Below are 18,981 nucleotides of genomic sequence, written 5' to 3' on the forward strand. Positions count from 1 at the left end.
CCTGGAGGAAGGCAATAAGGATTGTGTTTGGCTTCGGTGTGCCTAACCGGGATGTAGGGTGTGTTTGTGTAGTACCTGTGACGACCTGGCTTGTCCAGGGCACCACATGAGTACCCAGGGTGATTGAGTGGGGCAGCAAGATGTCATTGCCCTCTACAGGTAGGGGAAGGCTCAGAACTCTGTGGGATGCAGGGATCACTCAGTCAATAAGCAGATGCTGACAACCGGGGAAACCAAATCTCGGGGTATCGCTGCCGCTTGAGGGGAGCTTGTCCGGGTCCCATCCCCTACAGTGTTGCCTGGTGATCTGTGACCTTCCTCCTGGCACTAAATTTAACTTCGACGTATTGGCTCAGTAGTCTGAAACTTGCCGGTCCCCACTCCCCACTGTAGCTAAGTGTGGGAGCCTGCTCTCAGGGGTCATGCTTGGGATTTTCTTGGACCGCTTGTTTGGAAGACCCTATCCCCCTTGTTGCGCTAGTGCCCCAATTATGGAGCGGGTGGGAACAGATCATAAAGGCTCCGTTCCTCAGGTTAATATCCAGGTTGCCTGTAGCTTCTCCCCGACCTAGGGTCCGTGTACCCCGCTGTGACTTCGGTCCTGGACCGGTGATAGTGCCAGGCTGCTGACAGTCCTCCTTGACAGTTCCAGGCACCTAGCCACAATCCCCTGCTACCAGGCGGTCTGACTCCGTGTCCAGACCATCGTCTGCAACCTAGTCAGCTTCTCTTGGGAGCCACCACTCCCAACCTCCTCTGAGCTCCTCACAACTCGAGGGCTACTTCACTCCTCTGAGGACTAACCAACTGACTACACTCCTCCCAGGTGGGCAACTATTCCACTCAAGCCGTCCACTGGTGTGCATCTAGGATTTGATTTGCTGTTGGAGGCAACACCGTAAGATAGGGACCCAGAACCATGAGGGACTTTGAATACTGCATGAAATGGCAGTTTTTGCAGTACCCTGTGACAACCTGCTAGTCCAGGGGCATCACGTTACCCTGTGGCGACTGAAGCCTCATGGATGCCAAAGATACCCAGGAAGAGGAAGACTTCAGAACAGTACAGGAGAACAGTGCACATGGCCGCTGAGAGCTCTGAGATTGTGCATTCTCAGGGCCTAGCACAGGGGCAGGACACTGGGGCCCTAGACTGGTTGGAAGCTTACAACCACTAATAAAGCCTTGAGGGCAGGTGACATCAAGTCCCCTGGCCCAAAGAAAGCCTGAAGGTGCAGCAGCACAATAGAGCCTGGGACTGCAGCTAAACAGTTGGTGCCCACCAGAAGGGACATGCACATTCAAAAAAAAAAAAAAAAAAAAAAAAAAAAAAAAGAAGGGCGGGGGGGAAATTCGCAAAAAAAAAAAAAATTATATATAATTTAAGGACCGCTATGGGTACGATCACAGATGCCACACAATAGTCTCACCTTTTTAGCAACTATGTGGAGAAGTGAAATTGATGCTGAATTGAAAAGATGAAGGAAAACTAGAATTTCAACCTCAGCTTACATAAACTCAACACTTGGTCATTTTTTTTCATCTTTTATTGCAATATATGAAATATTTTGTATGGAACGTAAAGGTTTCACCAAGTTATCCAAGTAATAAGTCCCGGTGATACATCAGTCAGAATCCATAGCATACTGTAGATCGTATTATCCTATAAAGAGATTTCTGCCGGACTAGCGAACGGAGACATTACGAGTTTTAGGATTAAGTCAAGGTTATCGTCCATTGTTCTTAATAGTCATCATTAAAAGGAAAGTTGGGGCTGTCTTTCCAACTAAAAACACATGTAACAAAAAAACAGAATTAGAAAAAAAAACAAAAAAATATATGTATATGTATATAAACAATTTAGTTTTACCCTTAACTTATTTAAAATGAAATCCTGTAAGAGATACTTACTAATCGAGATTAAAGTAACGCATGTCTTTATTGAGGTCGTATAGAATTACCATGTCCTCCTCATTTAATTCAAAGTCAAAAATCTGTAGGACAAAATAAAATTCAATTAAAAGGTTCCCTAAACTTTTTTTTTTTTTCAAATTAAAAAGAAGATATGGTAAGATAGAAATAAGTATGAGTCCTGAAGGCCAGGGTCAAATTTACAAATTGTTGGTTGGGGTGGGGAAGGGGGGGGGGGGGTGCTCTGTTACCTGAAAATTCTGCTTGATCCTTTCAGGACTAAAGCTTTTTGCAAGAGTGACAAGTCCCCTCTGTAGAAGAAATCTTATGGCCAGCTGTGCTGGAGGGCGGTTAAGCTTCTTAGCTAATGTATTTAAAGCAGGGTCTTCAAGCAATCGGGGGGTATCCGGATTAACCCTGTTTGGAAAAACAAAAATCCCAGGCTGTTTGATTACTTACAGTTAGGGCAGGGATTACAAAGCAACCAAATGTAGCAGAGGCAGAGCTTCACTTGTGGCCAAAATGCTTAAAGGGGTTGTCCACTACATAGATAACCCCCTTCTCATTCCCTTGTTTGCCCCCATATACAAGCCTATACTACTTTACTCCAACCTCTTCCTGCTCCATCTTTGACCAGGTACAATCTGGCTTCCAACTGCATCACTCCACTGAAACAGACCTAACTAAGTCACCAGTGACCTACTAACCGCCAAAGCCAAGCGACACTATTCTGTCCTCCTCCTGGACTTGTCTTCTGCCTTTGACAGTGGACCACTCCATTCTACTTCAGATTCTCTTCTCAGGGATTCATAAACTTGGCCCTATCTTGGATACCGTCATACCTCTCCGACCGAACTTTCAGCGTCTCCTACTCACACCACTTCCTCATCTCGCCCTCTATCCGTTGGTGTCCCCCAAGGTTCTGTTCTTGAACCACTGCTGTTCTCCATCTACACCTTCAGCCTGGGACAGGTCATAGAGGCCCACAGCTTTCAGTATTCTCTACACTGATGAAACGCAGATCTACCTCTCTGGACCTGACATCTCCTTTCTGACCAGAATCCCACAATGTCTGTCTGCTAATTTATCCTTTCTTTGTGCTCAATTTCTAAAACTGAACATGGACCCAAAAATAAATTATATATTATATATATTTATTACACCCATCATTCCTCCTACTCACTTACTGTATCATCAAATCAGACATCCAAGCCATTCCTTTGCCATAAAGCTGCAAAATATACTAGTGCATGCGACACGCCCATGGGGTCTCTGGGATTACTCGTCACCAAGCCGGTGATGTTGGGGTGTCACAGCGGCCTGGCCCAGTTCAGTGACCCCGTCGGTGTCAATAAATAAAAGGGGATGGTTGGGAGTAGTTGTCTCGTGACGCCACCTGTGGTATGTGGCTATGAGGGGAGCTGCTGCTGCGGAGGCCCACTTCTGGGGCAGATGGGGATGCAGCTCAGGTGTTGCAGCTCTCCACAGGTAGAGCTTGGCCCCAAGAAGGATGATGGTGGTGATAGTAGCTGTTAGTGCTGGAGCGCGGGCATTGACAGGGACGACACAAAGGCTGTGGTTCAAGTTCTTTACTCACTGTAAGGTAGTCATCCTTGGAGTGCCGGTTTCCACCCCGATTGGCTCCAGACAATCCCGGATAGTTCGGAGGCCAGTGCCCGTGTTGTGCACTGAACCCTTCCTTCTTGCGCTGTGTTTGACGGGTCCCTGTGACCTATAGCTACACAGGGTCCCGTGTCAGTAATTTAGTTCCCGTCCTGTATAGCAGGCAGCACAAGTCCCTTGTTGGACTGGATTATGGTCACAACTCCTGGCTCTATCTGCTGCTGTGCCCTGGGAGCTTGAGGTGGGCAGATGAGGACATGAAATTACCTCACCCGGCAGATTCTGTTGGCAGGACTTGAAGTTCCCACCAACCTAGGGCTCCGTACCCTTTCTGCGCTGGTCCTGGGGGAGCTATTAGGTTCTCCCCTCAGCGACCGAGGAACTCCTGCATCTAACCAGTTCCACCAGTGTCACTATTTTCTCTGCATATCTGTGTGTGACCCTTACCCCTCTGAATCTCACCCCTCCCGGATCCATAGACTAGTGGGTGGGAGGCCCTTATTAGGTGGCCACCCTAAAGACCCTACCCTAGCCTGGTCCCCGGTAGAAAGAGGCAACTGTGTTCTTGTGAATGGTGTGGAACCGAGACTGACCTCTGTACCCAGAATGAATAATGCACCTAAAGTGAGGTGCAATATCTTGTGGCGCCTGAAGCCTCAGGAGTGCCACAAATTCCCTTATCTGATGCCTGGATTACTGCAACCCCCTGCTCTGACTTTCCTTCAAACAGTCTTACACCCCTTCAATCTATTCTAAAACAATGCTATCCAACTAATCCACCTGTCCCCCTGCCAATCCAGTTACTGGCTTCCCATTGCCCAATGACTCCAGTTCTAAACCATGACCTACAAAGCCATCCACAACCTGTCTCCTCCATACAGCTGTGACCTAGTCTCCTGGTACTTACCGGCACGCAACCTCAGATCCTCACAACATCTTCTCTACTCCCCTCTCATCTCCTCTTCCAACAATCGCAAACAATATTTCACCGGCATCTCCCCCATACTCTGGAACTCTGCCACAACAGACTCTCACCTACCTTGAAAAGCTTCAAAAGGAAGCTGTACACTCACCTCTCCCAACAACCCTGCAACCTGCCATAGCCATCAATCCTCCATAGCACCACACGTCTATCTGTATCCTCACCCATCCCCTGTAGCTAGAGTCCTCATAGGCAGGGTCCTCTCTCCTGTACCAGTCTGTGCCTTGTATTGGTCATGATTATTGTACTTGTCCTTATGTATACCCCTTGTCACACTTCTAGCGCCATGGAATAAATGAAGCCATAAGATATCCTCACCTCCGGTCCAGTTGCCGTTCCAGCGATGTCTGAAGCCACATTCCTGCAGCATGTGACATTGGTCGCGGGGCTCATGTGTCATAATCTGTGCCAGCTGCCTTCTCCCCGCCTTTGGACATTTTAGCAGGAAGTAAGCGCAGCACTCACATCCTGCTCAAGTGTCCATAGGTGGGGAGACAGACACTGGGCGCTGATTGGTCGCTTATTATAATGTTTCCTGTTCCCCGGGAATATGACTTCAGACATCGCTGAAACCTCAGCCTCCCCGGAGGCGAGTATAGGCCAATTGTTATGGGGCAAACAATGAGAATGAACAAGGGAAATGAATAAGGGTAGTAGACAACCCCTTTCATTTGCAACAGGAGTAAAAAAATTCATGCAAATGAGTGAGAAGATTAACCCTTTATAATTAAGTATGCAAGTGTCGCACCCCAGTGCTATGGGGTACTCAGTCCTGGGCCGTATATGTACGGGAATGCTGTGTCACGGGTGTGTAACGGCCGATGCCCGGTTCAGTGACCCTGGGGGTGGGGATTAGCTTGTAAAAGGGGAAATATACAAAGGAGATGAGAAAGTTCGTATTGTGACATCACTTGTGGGTGGGTAGGTAGATTGAGCCACTGCAGGGTTTGGGAATGCAGTTCAACTTGTGCTTCACTCACAGCGGTGATGGTTCCCCGAGGATAGCTGCTTCAAACTGTGACGGGGTGTACAACAGAGCAAAGGATGGACGAGGCCGAGGGACGATCCAACAGGTTTATTCACAAGAACACTGAATCAGCACACGATAAGTCCACGTAAAACAGATTCGGGGGCCCTTCCCGACAATCCTCGGACCGGATAACAAAGCAATCGTCTTTACAGTAGTCCAAAGAGTTCGACACAATCCCACGTGGCCGCGGATCTTCAGTCTGTAACAGTCCACACACACAGACCCCAGGATCCAGCCTCAGCTATGGATCCTAGTCCTTCTCCAGCCGAGCTCCAATTAACTCAACTAACATGTTCTTCTCTCCTGGGATCAGCCCCTTAGTTGGGCACACCTCCCCCTGGCCATTTGATGCATGAATGGACTTTTGACTGCTGGCTCTGTTCTGTTTACCAAGTTGTGGTTGGAGAAGTCCCATGCTGAGAAGAACAATATATATGCAACCCCCACCAAATCAAGGACAATAGCTACTGCTGAAGCCTGAGTGCAAGATGATACAGGCTGGGAAAAGGTATAGTCACTTACATCCCAAGACATAGTATTACAGCAAATACAGTGAGAAGGTAAAATACATCACATGGCATCTTATACAAAAATATGGGATGGAGAAAACTACATACATCATGACAATCCCTCCCCCTCCCAACTTGTGTACGTACTAGGGACCTCTACAGGTCACTGGTTAAGTACACACAGGCAGAGCGTTACTTACATGTGGCTTCATGCAGCCACGAATTGGCATCGTAGCTCTCCCACATCATTGCCCAGGAGAACAGCTGCAGGCAGACCACCCATCACCCCAACCACACATCGCCTGACCCCAAAACCAAAGTTCAGATCCACAGTGGCTGTGGGAATAGTCCTCCATTGTCCACCAGCCAGTTCAATGACAATCCCAGGTCCTCTATGGATTGCCTCAGGCCGAACCACTCGGGGATCAGCCAGTGTGAGGAAAGCACCCGAGTCACAAAATCCAACAAGTCTCTGTCCATCCAGCACAACCTCCTGCAAGTGCTTACCTCGATGAGCAGAAGTCGTCATAACTGCGGGTCGCACCCCGTAAACTCCTGGTGGTGCAACATGGGGGGCTGAGTCACTAGGCCAGTCCTCACTTAGCGGTGCCACATCTTCCTCCATGGCACTGGGCTGTAAATAATTAACAATCCGATTGGGTGCAGGATCAGTCCTCATTTGAACAGCTGGGCAGGAGACTTGCCGATGCCCTGGCTGTCCACATTGATAGCATCTGAGCTGGGTCTCCCTCCATCCAAGGCGTCCTCTTGGGTAAGGGGTAGGGGAACTTGGAGGCCGGCTCCCACCTGAAGGTGCTGTAGGGGTTGGAGGATGATTCCTCCATGGGCTGACTGGGCATGAGGCCTGCAAATGCCCGGGATGCCTACAAACATAACACCTGCGCTCTGTTACTTCCTCTCCCCGGCGTATTCCAGAAAGTGCAGTAGAAGCAACTGGAGGCACATTCACACGGGTATCAACATGTGGTGGCTTAGAGGAATGGGGAACAATGGGGACAGAATAACTGGGGGCATCCGGTGTTGTGGAGCTGTTAGGCGTCTCTCCATCCTCCAACAGAACCCTCCACTGAGGCTTGATAGTGAGCACCTCATCAGCTAGAGCAGCAGCTTGTTCCACAGTTGACGGCTTTCTCTCACGCACCCATTCTCTGATTTCCGCAGGGCACCTGGCATAGAACTGCTCTTTCAGGATGACCTGGAGGAAGGTCTCCCAAGTTAAGGCCCCCTCTCCCTCCAGCCAGCGATGGCATACTTGTTTCAGTCTGTGGGCAAACATCTTGAAAGACACTTCTCCATCACAGGCTAATGTACGGAACTTAGTCCTATAAGTATCTGGGGTCACGGCATAATGTTCCAGAATGGTCTGTTTTATCTCCCCATACTCACAATTCCACTGAGGGTCCATAGCTCTATAGGCGTCGGCAGCTCCACCCTCCAAGAGGCCCACCAGGTGTCTGACTCGCTCTCTTTCTGGGACTTCCATTAATCGGCACTGATGCTCAAAGTCCTGAAAGAAGCCCTCAATGTCACCTGCAGCTTCATTAAATGGCTTAAAGTCCTTGCGGGACACTCTGGAGAATTCCCTCATAGTTGGTGCTGTGGTTAAAGTTTGTCTGGAGCCTCTAGCTGCTTCCACAGCAAATCTCCTCTCCAGCAATGCCCTCTCTTGAGCTCTGCGAATAGCATCCATCTTATATTCAATGGTGACCTCATCTCCAAGCAGTGCCATCTCCTCTTCATACCACACAATCCATTGACTTTTTTGGGTATTTACCTCCAGCTCCCGTCTTTCCTCCCTTTGCTGTGGAAAATGTTCCTCGGTGCCATCTTGCAGGCAAGCGTTTTCCAATGCCTCAATTAGTTGCTCCTTAGAGAGTCCTTTGTAACCGACTCCTAATTCACGGGCCATTGTTTGTAGGCTCACCACAGTCCAGTTCCTGTATCCTGAGGTTCTGAATCCAGATGTTAATGGGCCGTTGTCCTCCATTCTTTCTGCTCTGATCCCGCCGCTGCCACCAGTTTGTGACGGGGTGTACAACAGAGCAAAGGATGGACGAGGCCGAGGGACGATCCAACAGGTTTATTCACAAGAACACTGAATCAGCACACGATAAGTCCACGTAAAACAGATTCGGGGGCCCTTCCCGACAATCCTCGGACCGGATAACAAAGCAATCGTCTTTACAGTAGTCCAAAGAGTTCGACACAATCCCACGTGGCCGCGGATCTTCAGTCTGTAACAGTCCACACACACAGACCCCAGGATCCAGCCTCAGCTATGGATCCTAGTCCTTCTCCAGCCGAGCTCCAATTAACTCAACTAACATGTTCTTCTCTCCTGGGATCAGCCCCTTAGTTGGGCACACCTCCCCCTGGCCATTTGATGCATGAATGGACTTTTGACTGCTGGCTCTGTTCTGTTTACCAAGTTGTGGTTGGAGAAGTCCCATGCTGAGAAGAACAATATATATGCAACCCCCACCAAATCAAGGACAATAGCTACTGCTGAAGCCTGAGTGCAAGATGATACAGGCTGGGAAAAGGTATAGTCACTTACATCCCAAGACATAGTATTACAGCAAATACAGTGAGAAGGTAAAATACATCACATGGCATCTTATACAAAAATATGGGATGGAGAAAACTACATACATCATGACACAAACCCCTTGCCCCTTTTGTCCCAGTGCTGGTGTTGCAACCTAGTGGATTCTTTCCCCTGTACCTTTCACTGGTTGGTGGAACCCCGTGGCCTGAAGCGTCGGGTGGGGTGTCCCTGGTTCTATCATTACTGCTGGTGCCCCGGAACTCTTGGGTCAATGAGGTCCTGGATGGTCCCCTCACTGTGCAGTTATTTGTCAGGTAGCTTGAAGGGTTCGTCTGACCTGGGGCCCTGTGCTCCATTGGGCACCTGGTTTTACCTTCCCTGGCAACCACTCTCCTGCACCAGCTAAGTCACTGCTACACAACCCTGTCAGGAGACACGTCCATCTTATACAACTGTCATTACAGACTGTCCTACTCCACCCCCCCGGTTGTCGTCTAGTGGACTGGATTGGCTACACCCCCTGGGTGGCCATCCAATGAGTCCCAACCTAGTCTGTCACCATGTATTGGGAGAGAGAAGCTGGGGATGTTGTGTGTTGATGTTACCAGCAATGGTCTTCCAGGTCCCTGGGGGTAGGCCCTGCATCTTTGACAGGATGCAGTACCTGGTAGCTCCTGAGGGCTTCAGGGGTGCTACATAAGCAATACTATTATTTATAGGGAACCCATACCCAGCATTGGTTCTTACCATCCCTCTGCTCAGCTGGACCCCAGCACACTGTATCCGACCTTCTCCCCGCCTTTGAACATTTTAGCAGGAAGTAAGCGCAGCACTCACCTCCTGCTCAAGTGTCCGTAGGCGGGGAGACAGATGCTGGGCGCTGATTGGTCGCAGGGCTCACTTGTCATAAATGTTTCCTGGTCCCCGGGAACATGACTTCAGACATCGCTGAAACCTCAGCTGCCCCGGAGGTGAGTATAGGCCAATTTATTTTCATGGGGCAAACAAGGGGAATGAATAGGGGTTGGCCAAGTAGTGGACAACCCCTTCATTTGCAGTGGGAGTGAAAAATTAATGCAAATGAGTGAGAAGATTAACCCTTTATAATTGAGAAGTATGCAAGTAGTAGTAGTTATAGGGAACCCATACACAGCATTGGTTCTTACCATCCCTCTGCTCGGCTGGACCCCAGCACGCTGTATCCGACCATCACGATATCCTTATATTTGCAGAACGATAGCAATTTCCTCTGAAGGAGGTATAGGTGACATTCCACCTGTGTAAGAAAAAGAAAAAAAAAACTCAATACTTCTCGTCAGACAATATGGCCAGCTCTACTTGCAGCTAGAAACTGATGCAGCAACATGTAAGATGTACCTGGTTGCACACTGGTTTGTACTTCAGTCCGGGCATGTTGAGAATCAGCTCCAGTTGCCTTTTGTTAAAATTGGAGACGCCGATGGATCTGGTGAGCCCGGCATCTTTGCACGCTTCCATAGCCTAGAAATAGCCAATGCAGTCATTGCTATATATAGAAAAGGGAACCGTTTCGTTGACACCACCCCAGCAAGTTGGTGATCAGTGGGTTTTAGGAGAAGAAGTTCGGACTGCCTAAACCCCCCCCATCAAAGTGTCCACTAAGGGTGAAGGGTGGTATTGCATCCCAGTGTAATAAATGAATGGTCACCTATGGAATGTAGCAGTCAGTTGGGTCAACCAGAGCCTAATTTCAAGGTCTAATCTAAAGAGCCATCTTTATAAATCCTTCTCTTACAATTTACCTTCCATGTATCTCGAATATCTGTGTTGTGATAGATCAGTTTTCCATTTTCATCCACAGGGAAGTGATCATCTCCAGGCTGGAGGAAGAAAAACAGTCGAGTTTAGATGCATGGTGCCTTCACATGCTTGCGTCCCTTTGGTTTGGTCCACCTTTAGCTCCCCCGGGACTAGTTTAGCTGCCCAATGTCCTGCATGTGACTGGAGTATGAATTCGGCTAAGACGTGTAAGGCTCTGTTGACATTGAGGCTGTGACTTCAGGAATGAATACATCAGATATCACCATGATTAACTTTCAATGGGGCCCACTGGGGTTCAGTCATGGTCAAGACCATGATTACAACTATGGAAACTATGGAAGATCATGAAGAGCCCAGTGCAGTGTGCCGCCCACTGAGTAGTAGTAAAGTATGATCTGATGTTATGAAGAGTGAAGGTTGCACAGTCAGTCAAGTTTTGGTGCAGTTTTGTTAAGAAGATGGTTGGGTCAAAGATCAGTATGTGGTCAGTGCCATAAGTGCAGCTACGGCACCAGTAAGGTTATTTTCTACTTGTACAGATCAGACAGGCAAAGAAGATCTGTGCAGAAGTAGAAAAAAAAAACCTGCGCCATAGCTAACTAGCAAGTAGGGATGAGTAGCACTCACTATTAAGTAGCACTGTCTCAGGTCTTTAATGAAGATAGGCTTGTCTTTTTACCCGACTGTTCCTTTCTGCCTCTTTAGAGTACTGCATATATGCCAACTGCACCAAGTTTATGTCATGCTGTGACTAACGGGGTTTCCAACAGGAAAAAAAGAAAAAACCCACACCCCAACCAGTGCCACCATGAACAGGTTACACAGTTACAATGGTGGGCCCTGGTGCTAGGGAGAGGGTAGCATGGACACCTACTGCACTCATCCTAAGCTCCCTATATGGGTTCTTTCAACCTGTGTCCGAGCCAGATGCCTAGACCCTTGCCAGCCCTGCACTCACCCTGGCTATGGAAAAGGCTAGTGAGAATTCTAGTCCCACCACTGCTACAATACGAAGGTAGGCAGACAGGTGAAACACTAAAGCATAAACTCGGAAAGAAGCAAAAAAAAAAAGAAAAAAAAAAAACTCGACTCCAACAACAAAGTTAGGTGCAGAATCCAGCAGCTCCTAGACATGTGCTGTCTCCTAGGTGGTCAGAACAGAAGAGAATCTATTTCTGACATCAAGTGTTAGATCATCTGACTATTTGAAGGAGATGGGAGTGGTCAGAAACTGGCAGTACGTGAAGTGAGCAATCAGGAGCTTCTGGCAGGGAAACTAACATTAACCCTTGCTACAACAGAAGGCAAATACAAAGAGCCTCACAAGATAAAGGGAAGCTCAGAACCCAAAACTGTCACAAACACTACAAGGACAAAAAGGCACTCTTGTTTACCAGCAATGACCCCCACCATTTTTTTCAGAAAAAGTCCTTGCAAATTTGCACTTTCCCAGGCCAAAAAGAGTTGGAGTTTACACAAAGTGTTGGATATTTTCAGTGAATTTGGGTGTTCTCAACTGGTACAGCCAATAATGAGATATGGCAAGGGTGACCACCATGAACGGGAGCAAAGAACTATCTTTGAGTGTGAAAAGAAGGTTCTCGCTGGGGCGGATGGTATGATGCAGCAGAGTTGCTGTACCTTTCCACAGACAGAGCTGTGCCCCAGAGATGTTGGGGGTAGTGGTGATTGGTGGTGCAGGGGCACAAATGAGAGCGCCGGTAGTGGGGAGACTACACAGAAGTTGCAGTCAAGGTTCTTTACTCACTGAAGAATCACCGCCTTTGGGGTGCCGAGCTCCAATGTGATGGACTCCAGACGATCCTGGATAGTTCAGAGGTAAAGGCCGGTATGCTTTTTTTTGTGTCCTTTCCAAATGTATTCCCTCCATCCCAGCTCCTGGGCCATGGAACGGGCCACGGGAGCCTGCTGCACTCGCCGCATACCCTGGGATCCCCTTTCTTCCCAAGAACCCGGTTCGGGCCTCCAGCCCCAGCCCCCTTTCCGTAAGTATTCTTTTCATACGTGCTGTTGCTGGCGTGTACAACGCTCGCTTTCCTCCTAGCTTCCTGCCTGGTAGGCAGTCCAGGATCCTCTGTGTGTGGCTCCTCCCTTCCCCAAGTGGTGCCCTGCCTCCTGGACCAGTGAGTGTGAGGTCCCATTCCTCGTGACGGCCACCCCAAGCATCCACCCTAGCCCAGTCCCAGTGGTTGGTACCCAACTGTGTTGTATGAAGTATGGCGTACACTGGTGAATGACCTCCGCCTTACCTTACATTGATACTACAATTCGGCTGAGGTGCAGTACCCTGTGGCGCCTTAAGCCGCAGGAGCGTCATTGTTGTCTACCTACATCATACCGCCATCCTCAAGGAGAAGCCACTTCACTCAGGACAACTACATCCCCTTATATTTTATGGGGGACACCTCAATCTAATCCCACCTTACCTAAACATAAACAAACCTTAAATTCCACAGGTGTATGGATAACAAAGAGATCAATATAAGCCATCTGCAAAGCCGCCAGAGATTTTTCTAGCCCGAGTCGAACTCTCTCAGGAGTGTGGTAACTATTCCAAAGCTGTAGGGCAAGATGAGGGGAGGGAAGTTAAGTAGAATATTTTGATCAACCAGATTAAAAATCTCTCACATATGTTTTTTCACCTTCCCAGTGTAAAAAATGTCTTCTCTCTTCACCGTCCCATCAGCAATCTTTGCTCTTATGGCTTGGCCAACCTGGACTTCATTCCCATATATAAAGGCGCCGTCGATGTGGCGAAATCCAACCTCAATGGCACACTTGACGCTGTCCAGAGTTTGTTCTTTGGTGCACTGTGTGGTATAAGATTTAATTGTGATTGTTATTAAAAGGGAATATCTGGAGGGGAAGCCACCACACACAGACTAAGTTGTAAAATAAAAATTTGTGATCCCCGGTGGGTACGTCTCGAGTAGCCAAACTGATATAGCCGGATTAGTACAGTCCTTGGGTGAAACCTGGAGATCAGGCTGACCCCTCCTGCTCATAAGAGAGCAAGTGGGTCTTGGCCGAATCCACATGGCACTATGGATCTAGGCCGGGTACACATATCCGGCTCTTCGCCGGTTTGATGAATGCGGCTCACGCCAGTACAGTATGATACAGTACAGTTTCAGCACCGCAACTTCCGTGTCACATGCTCCGGTCACGTGACAGCATGTGACCGGCGCTTGTTGCGCTGCCAGTGTACTGAATACACTGTACTGGCATGCGCCGCATCCGTCAAACCGGATGTGTACCTGGCACACTCCACCTAGTTGTGATGCTGCCTCAATGCCCTGGCCCCTTTAGGGTTGTCTGCAGCTAACGCACCACCTCGTTTCCAGAAGCCACCTGATCATACCTTGCAGTGAGTGCACTGTTCACACTTATAACAGAAAGTTAACACTTTCCCTACACGATAAGCTGCAGAGCCTCTTTAACTTAATTATTTGTGCCACCTACATTTTCCAGGAAGGAGTTGCCCACAATCTTGAACCAAAAGCCTATTAAAGTGGTCCCGCCATGGGTCTTTCAAGCACCTCAAGTTAGGAGCCCACTTTTTTTGTCACATGGTACAGTGAACGTGTTGTGCCGTGGTTGAAGATTCCCCAGTACAACTTTTAGGCCCTGTGCGCACACACTGCGTTTTTTTACCACAGTTTTGCTGCAGAAAATGTTCAGTGCCAAAAGATAGATAGATAAAAAAAAAAAACCTGGCAATTATATAATTGTCCGGATCAGAACAAGTCCACCGAAAACAAACTTTTCTATTTTGAGAAGTAAAATTAGCTCAAGTCATTACTTTTCCAACACACCATGACCTTTTTAATTTTTCAGTTGGAGCTTTGTGAGGGCTCGAGATTTTTTGTGGCCACCAGATGCTTTTATTTAAGGTAGATACCATGCTTTGATCACTTAATGCATTTTTTGTGTGTATGTGGTTGCGACCATTAAATACATTCACTTCCACCATTTTATCCCCCCCCCATCCCTTTACAGATTGGGTCAGTTTTATATATTCATAACTCAAGCTTTTTGAATAGGCTGATATTAAATACATGTGTATTGTTTTGAACCCTTCTTTATTGTTAAGTGGGGAAAAGGGGGTGAGTTTTTATATAAATTTTATTTTTCAACTTTTGGAGGGGGGGGGTCCCCCTTTACTTGTTAGTCCCCTTAAGGGGCTTGAACCTTCTCCTGTCACACTGCTTCCGCTGTTTACAGCTATAAAGCGCAGTATTGCTGCATAAAGTGAAAATCTCTCGCCAGCTACAGGCAAGACAAGGAGGACACCACGAGTCAGGCCCAGGAGAAGTCAGCTGCCCCTGGCAGTCATACCACACCCATCGGTGAGGACTAGGCCGGATTGCAGTGCTTTAATGCCACGGTCAGGAATTGACAGCAGCATCTAGGTGGTTAACAGCAGTGATCGGCGGACATTGTTAGGACTATAGCCGGTATCGCTCTGTGGAGCTGCTCCTAAGTCTCTGTGACAGATATATCCATCATGGGGTAAAGGCAACACCTCACCGGTTGTACTCTATGCATCAGAAGACCAGGGATCTCTCTGCGGTCACTCACCGTGTCTGGGGCACAGGTGCCAAATCCAATCACCGGCATCTTCTGCCCATCATTCAGCACCACATAGGGCCTGAGTGCCATCATGCAATGTGTTCTGTGCTACTGTTACGGGGGGCTGTCTGATAATAACCGAAAGGAGTATCAGACAGTCAGGGTCCACCGTGCAAAGACTTTGCTGCAGACTATGGCAGAGTGCGATACCTCTGTTAACTCACAGAAGGATATAATAAGAAAGTAAAGCAATTCCTCCCTTACTTGGAGGGTGTGTGGAATGATCTCTGTTAATAATCACAGAGACAAAGGCAATGTGTGCGAAATGGCACCTACCTAGGTCCGCTCTTCTAGTGGTGCAAAAGAGACGAACAGCAGCGTAAGCCGCACAAAGCTCCTACCTGCGTTCGCTCCACTAGTGTGCGAGGACACGAACCACTAGATATGGCACCTGCCTAGGTCCGCTCTTCTAGTGGTGCAAAAGAGACGAACAGCAGCGTAAGCCGCACAAAGCTCCTACCTCTGTTCGCTCCCCTAGTGTGCGAGGATACGAACAACTGCCAGACGCAGTATAAGGAACGTTACCCTAGCGGCAACGTCCACCTACGAGTACAATCACAAGGCCCAGCCAGACCATGTGCCTCAGGCACCTGCCTATGTCCGCTCCCCTAAGAGGTAAGGATACGGACAGCAGCCGAAGCTGTAAGGTATAAGAACGCTACCCTGCCGGTAGCGCTCACCTAGCATAGACAGAGGAATGCCTAGAGGAACGCGCACAGAGCGTCTACTCATATGCATGAACCAAGAGGACTGAGCGCCATGCGGCGTGTGTCAGGGTCTTATATAGACTCTGTGCCTCATCCAAGATGGAGGACACCAGAGCCAATCCGCTGCCAGAACGACAGGAGTGACGTCATGCTGGCCTATCACCGAGCAAGACGTCACAAGCACATGACCAGCGACCAATCGGCATAGAAGGTGTCAGAGACATGTGACCTCGTGTCAGCGATGATGTCACCCGCACATGTGCAATGGCTCCAAGATTGGACTTAGTCTCCAGCGCTCGCACATGTGCAGTAGCAAGAAATCTTGACTTAGTCTCCAGCGCTCGCACATGTGCAGTAGCAAGAAATCTGGACATAGTCTCCAGTGCTCGCAGCAACCGTAACAGCTACCCTGCTGCTCCACACTGATGCTGTCAGCTGCTTTTAACCACTTCTTGCCCCACCCTCAATTATGTAGTGCTGGCTGGCTGTGAGATATCCTCTTGGCCGATCCCACTAGAGAGAATGTGAGCCTATAGGAACCGAGCACAGGAATGCAAACAGCGGCCATCTATTCCTCAAACACTGTGATATGCAAACAATGATAATAATTTGAGAAAGTTGGATGACCACCAGTATAGACGTCCTGATAATCCCAATGGTCATATTAAAGTTGTAGTAATCAGACTCTCTAACGAGGGCTCTAACTGGCACCTAGGAGCTGGAATAGCACCCACATTGGTTGTCACCCAACTTTACTATAAGGCTATGTGCCCACAGTGCTTTTTTTTCAGCACAAAAAAGCTGCTTTTTTTTTGCTTCTTTTCATGCTTTCATGCTTTTTACTTGCTTTATTTCATGCTTTTTTTCATGCTTTCAATTCGGCCCAGTGCACACAGGACTTTTTCTCATGCTTTTTTTAACCGATAAAAAGCAAGGAAAATGCATCCCAGCAAAGTCTATGAGAATCGTGACGTGCTGTGCCCACAGTGCTTCTTTTTTTTCTTGCTTTTTTTGTTGCTGAGAAAAGAAGCGACGTCAATTGTTTCTGCTTTTTTTTAAAAATGCTTTTTTTTCCCCTATCTCAATACATGAAGAAAAAAAAAGCATGAAAAGAAGCATAAAAAAAACGCATGAAAAAAAGCATGAAAGCATAAAAAGAAGCACAAAAAAGCAGTTTTTTTTGTCCTGAAAAAAAAGCACGGTGGGCACGTGCTTTTTTTTCATGCTTCTTTTCATGCTTTTTTTCTTGCTTCTTTTCATGCTGCTTTTCATGTATTGAGATAGGGGGAAAAAGCAAGAAAAAAAGCCGAAGCAATTGTCATGTCTTTTCTTTTTTAAGCAACAAAAAAAGCAAGAAAAAAAGAAGCACTATGGGCAGCACGTCACGATTCTCATAGACTTTGCTGGGATGCATTTTCCTTGCTTTTTATCAGTTAAAAAAGCAAGGAAAAAAGCATGAAAAAAGCACAAGGCTTTTCTTGCTTTTTTTGTTGCTGAAAAAAGAAGCGACATGTCAATTGTTTCTGCTATTTCCTGCTTTTTTCCCCTATATCAATACATGAAAAGAAGCATGAAAAAAAGCATGAAAGCATGAAAAGAAGCACAAAAAAGCAGCTTTTTGTGCTTTTTTGATGCTTCTTTTCATGTTTCCATGCTCCTCCTCCTCCAACCGCCTGGCCCACCACCTGGTGTGGACATCAGCCCCTGGAGGAAGGCAACAAGGATTTTGTGTTTGGCTTCGGTGTGCCTAACCGGGATGTAGGGTGTGTTGGTGTAGTACCTGTGACGACCTGGCTTGTCCAGGGCGCCACATTCCCCCTTAGCAAAACGCAGACCGTCCGCGGGCTGCCCATCCATCACCAGTTTTATTTTAACTGCAAAAGATAAAATGGTAAAAACATGGAAAACAAGCATTTTTCATCTTCCCACATTGGGAGGCACATCACTTAAACGTTGCAAAACGGTAGTCAATTTCTATTAGACAAACGGCTTCCGCTCTTCTCCCACCCAAACAACCTGGCCCTGATGCTGCCCCTAAGCAAATGGGCAACACCCCTTGACCCCAGTCCAGCACCAAGTTGCCCGAGTGGGTTCTGTCTCTTTCAGGAGGCCCGCGTCCATGGGGACCCCTGAACCCCCCGGAGGATTGCCACCGGTTACGGTAGTGGCGGGCCTGGGCCATCCCTTTCCTCCAGGCCCATCCTCCCAAATCAGCCTCTCCGGAGGCGGTAACGGTTTCAAACCAACATTTCTATTTACATGCCACTAAGTTTGTGGTTGCCCTGCCAGTTCTCGGGCTTGTCCATAAGCAGTTCCTTACGCAAGGTTTGGAGAAAGTCTCTATGGGGACAACAGTGCTTCGTAGCCAACGGGCTACCACAAACAAAACTGTAGGGTCCCAATGGAGACTTGCCATAGGGTCCCAACGGGGACTGTCAGCTGGGTCCCAGGGCCATCCACAACACCTGGCTCCGGTACAGCTTCCTCCTGCAGCTTTCCCACAGTCCACCATCGAACAGCACGAGCCCACAACGCCACCCTCACACAGGGGTGACACTGTCCCACAGGACTCCATTTTCAGCTGCCGATGATGCGGGTACGACTTCTCCTCCAACTGGACTCCTTAGCCTTGAGGGCCGTCTGGAACGTCAGCAGAGTCCCAATGGGGACTGACAGCAAGGTAACCGGGAACCGCTACTATGCTCTAACTTTTCTTTCTTAATCAACAATCCCGCGGCGCAGCTGCCTTTGCTGCCGCTCCCGGTGCGGAGCACTTTCTGCTTGCTCCGGTTCAGGCGGTGTGGGGGGGATGGGCCCAGCCGGAGTCTCCCCGTGCCGGCTATGATCGGTACCTTCGGTAATGAGGGACCCCGTTGTGACATGGCCTGCTCTGCCTCCTGGCAGCTGCATCCCCGCCGTGCCTCAGCCGAGGCCGGATGTCTGGGAGCGGTCAGCGGGACTCGCGGTGCTGGCTTCTGGGCGAGGGTCGCCTCCGTTGCGGCCGGGATGGACGCCGGGACGGGTGCCAGGGCGGTGGAAAAGGTAGGGCCCGGGGGCCGCAGGTCTGGGCCCTCTCCCACAGACACTGCGGGCTCCGCTACCGGTGGCAGGGGTAGCGGGTCGGTCAGGGTGTCGGCCGCGGGCATGGGCAGTGAGGGAGGTAGCGTGGTGGACGGCAGCAGGCCAGGCCCCTCAGC

The 18,981-nt window shown here is 48.7% G+C and overlaps 1 protein-coding gene across 4 annotated transcripts; it reads right to left on the bottom strand.

The window, feature by feature from the left end:
* Positions 1-1,699: 1,699 nt before the first annotated feature.
* Positions 1,700-15,113, bottom strand: LOC142302684 (aldo-keto reductase family 1 member C1-like). Of its 4 annotated transcripts, none has more exons than XM_075343785.1 (10): positions 15,041-15,107; positions 13,741-13,760; positions 13,088-13,255; positions 12,888-13,004; positions 10,406-10,483; positions 10,002-10,124; positions 9,791-9,900; positions 2,163-2,328; positions 1,912-1,994; positions 1,700-1,786 (listed from the first exon to the last, which is right to left on the bottom strand). In XM_075343785.1, exons 1-10 carry the CDS (start codon positions 15,105-15,107, stop codon positions 1,744-1,746), a joined length of 975 nt encoding a protein of 324 aa, XP_075199900.1. In that variant the 3' UTR covers positions 1,700-1,743. The 4 variants fall into 4 exon arrangements, with proteins under 4 accessions (XP_075199900.1, XP_075199902.1, XP_075199901.1 ...); XM_075343787.1 differs by lacking the exon at positions 13,741-13,760 and adding an exon at positions 13,692-13,716 and having other exon boundaries at positions 13,088-13,245; positions 15,039-15,107; XM_075343786.1 differs by lacking the exon at positions 13,741-13,760 and adding an exon at positions 14,637-14,639 and having other exon boundaries at positions 15,027-15,107.
* Between the last annotated feature and the right edge of the window lie 3,868 nt (positions 15,114-18,981).

Source organism: Anomaloglossus baeobatrachus, chromosome 4 (genome assembly GCF_048569485.1).
Source record: "Anomaloglossus baeobatrachus isolate aAnoBae1 chromosome 4, aAnoBae1.hap1, whole genome shotgun sequence".
Taxonomy (NCBI): domain Eukaryota; kingdom Metazoa; phylum Chordata; class Amphibia; order Anura; family Aromobatidae; genus Anomaloglossus; species Anomaloglossus baeobatrachus.